This window comes from Melanotaenia boesemani, chromosome 20, assembly GCF_017639745.1.
Source record: "Melanotaenia boesemani isolate fMelBoe1 chromosome 20, fMelBoe1.pri, whole genome shotgun sequence".
NCBI lineage: Eukaryota > Metazoa > Chordata > Actinopteri > Atheriniformes > Melanotaeniidae > Melanotaenia > Melanotaenia boesemani.
This window is the reverse complement of record NC_055701.1, coordinates 20425813-20427352: the sequence shown is the minus strand read 5'-3', so window position 1 is coordinate 20427352 and position 1540 is coordinate 20425813. Positions and strand designations below refer to the sequence as shown.

Sequence of the window (1540 nt, the reverse complement as noted above, 5' to 3'; positions counted from 1 at the left end):
AGAGAAATAAAAAAATTTTGACATAATTCTGTATTCGCACCAGAATTAAAGAAAAGGTGTGAAGATGGCACAAAAAGAGGCTTACATGAGTTTGCATAATAAGCACATTACACTGTCAAGGATATAATTCAAAATTGAGAATTTTTATTAATATTTTTTTTTCACAAAATAAAACATCAAACCCTTTAAGAAAGCTCCTTCAAGACTACAACTAAAATTAAGTTTCAGGCTAATAGTGGCTTTGTTGGAACACCATTCCTCATCTGTAACAGCCTATTCAGCTAACTGGACTTAATATGTCCCCAGCAAGTGATATATACAAATATTGTGATTATTTATTTATTTATTTTAAGACACAAAACAATCATCACACTATATAATACAAACTTCTACAGGCTGCACCTGTAAAAGAAGCCTTGTGAGAGAAAATGAAAAAAATTGTTCCAGACAACAAAATGGCCAAAGAAAATGTGCAAAATATCCTTCATTCTAAAGAAGAAATCTAAATGTTTAAGTAGCTCAAAACGTTTGCAAAACATTTAGAAAAACATTTGATGCCATTCTAAATGAGTTTGTGCATTGACATGAGGCCTTCACTTGAAGGAATTAAACGGGATGTGGTCACTCCAAAAGTCCCTCCAGGCGAATCTGGAGGCCGCAGCGGCCGGAAAGTGCTGCTGGTACATCGGAGGAAAAGCGAGAGGAGAGGGATGTTGAAGAGAAGGGTAGACCAAGGGGAAGGGTACCGCCTGAGAAGAGGATGAAGAAGGTAAACAGCCAGCTTTATCCGAGTCAAGTAAGCAGGTGTGAAAAGGCTTCCCGTCCCGGACCAGGATGGGAACAACGACCCTGCGCAGCACCGGAGGCGGGAGTATTTCCACATCCTGCAGCGCGCCTTCTGCTCGGCCTCGCTTCATCTTGTAGCGGTGGTTCTGGAACCAGATCTTCACTTGCGTTGGAGTGAGGCTGAGGTTCCGGGCCAGCTGCTCCCTCTCCGGGCCTGACAGGTATCGCTGTTGGCGGAAGCGCCTCTCAAGCTCCAGGGTCTGAGCCTTGGAAAACAAAACGCGACGTTTCTTACTCTTCTTGCTCCTCTCCGAGTCCAAAGATAAGTCATCTGGCTTTGTTGAGTCGGGGGAAGCTTCGAAACTTCCCTCATCGGAAGCTGTAGAAATAAGTTAGAATCCAAATTAGAAAAACACAAGTAGCTACTTTTTAAAATCATGTGCTTTTGTGGCCCTCTCAAATCAGCTTATTCCTCTTAAGGATGGTGCATTGATTTCTACTTATTTGAAATATAAACCATTTAATTTTTTTTCTAAATAAAAATATATATTTATAAAAATAACTAGCCTGGCGTGCTTTTAATTATACACTTACATATGCAAGGACTCTGGTCGCAGTCCATCCAGGATGTGTAGAGAGGGCTGGAGGAGTAAGTGGCGTAAACCTCAGAGGACCGCGGGGCTGATTCCGCATCCCGTTCAGGCAAATCCAGGATGCTTCTGACGGAAAAACTGAACTTGGTCGGTGTAGTCAT

The 1540-nt window shown here is 41.9% G+C and overlaps 1 protein-coding gene across 1 annotated transcript; it reads right to left on the bottom strand.

Moving 5' to 3' along the window:
* Positions 1-593: 593 nt before the first annotated feature.
* On the bottom strand, positions 594-1540 carry nkx2.9 (NK2 transcription factor related, locus 9 (Drosophila)). The gene is made up of 2 exons (XM_041972629.1): positions 1381-1540; positions 594-1165 (listed from the first exon to the last, which is right to left on the bottom strand). The coding sequence occupies exons 1-2, from the start codon at positions 1538-1540 to the stop codon at positions 594-596; spliced, it is 732 nt and encodes a 243-aa protein (XP_041828563.1).

Bases quoted from the DNA above. Each gene is read 5' to 3' on its own strand.
- nkx2.9 (XM_041972629.1), bottom strand. From the start codon at position 1,540: ATGACTACACCGACCAAGTTCAGTTTTTCCGTCAGAAGCATCCTGGAT. The intron at 1,166-1,380 runs GTAAGTGTATAA...TTATTTCTACAG, and splicing joins CGACCAGAGTCCTTGCATAT to CTTCCGATGAGGGAAGTTTC.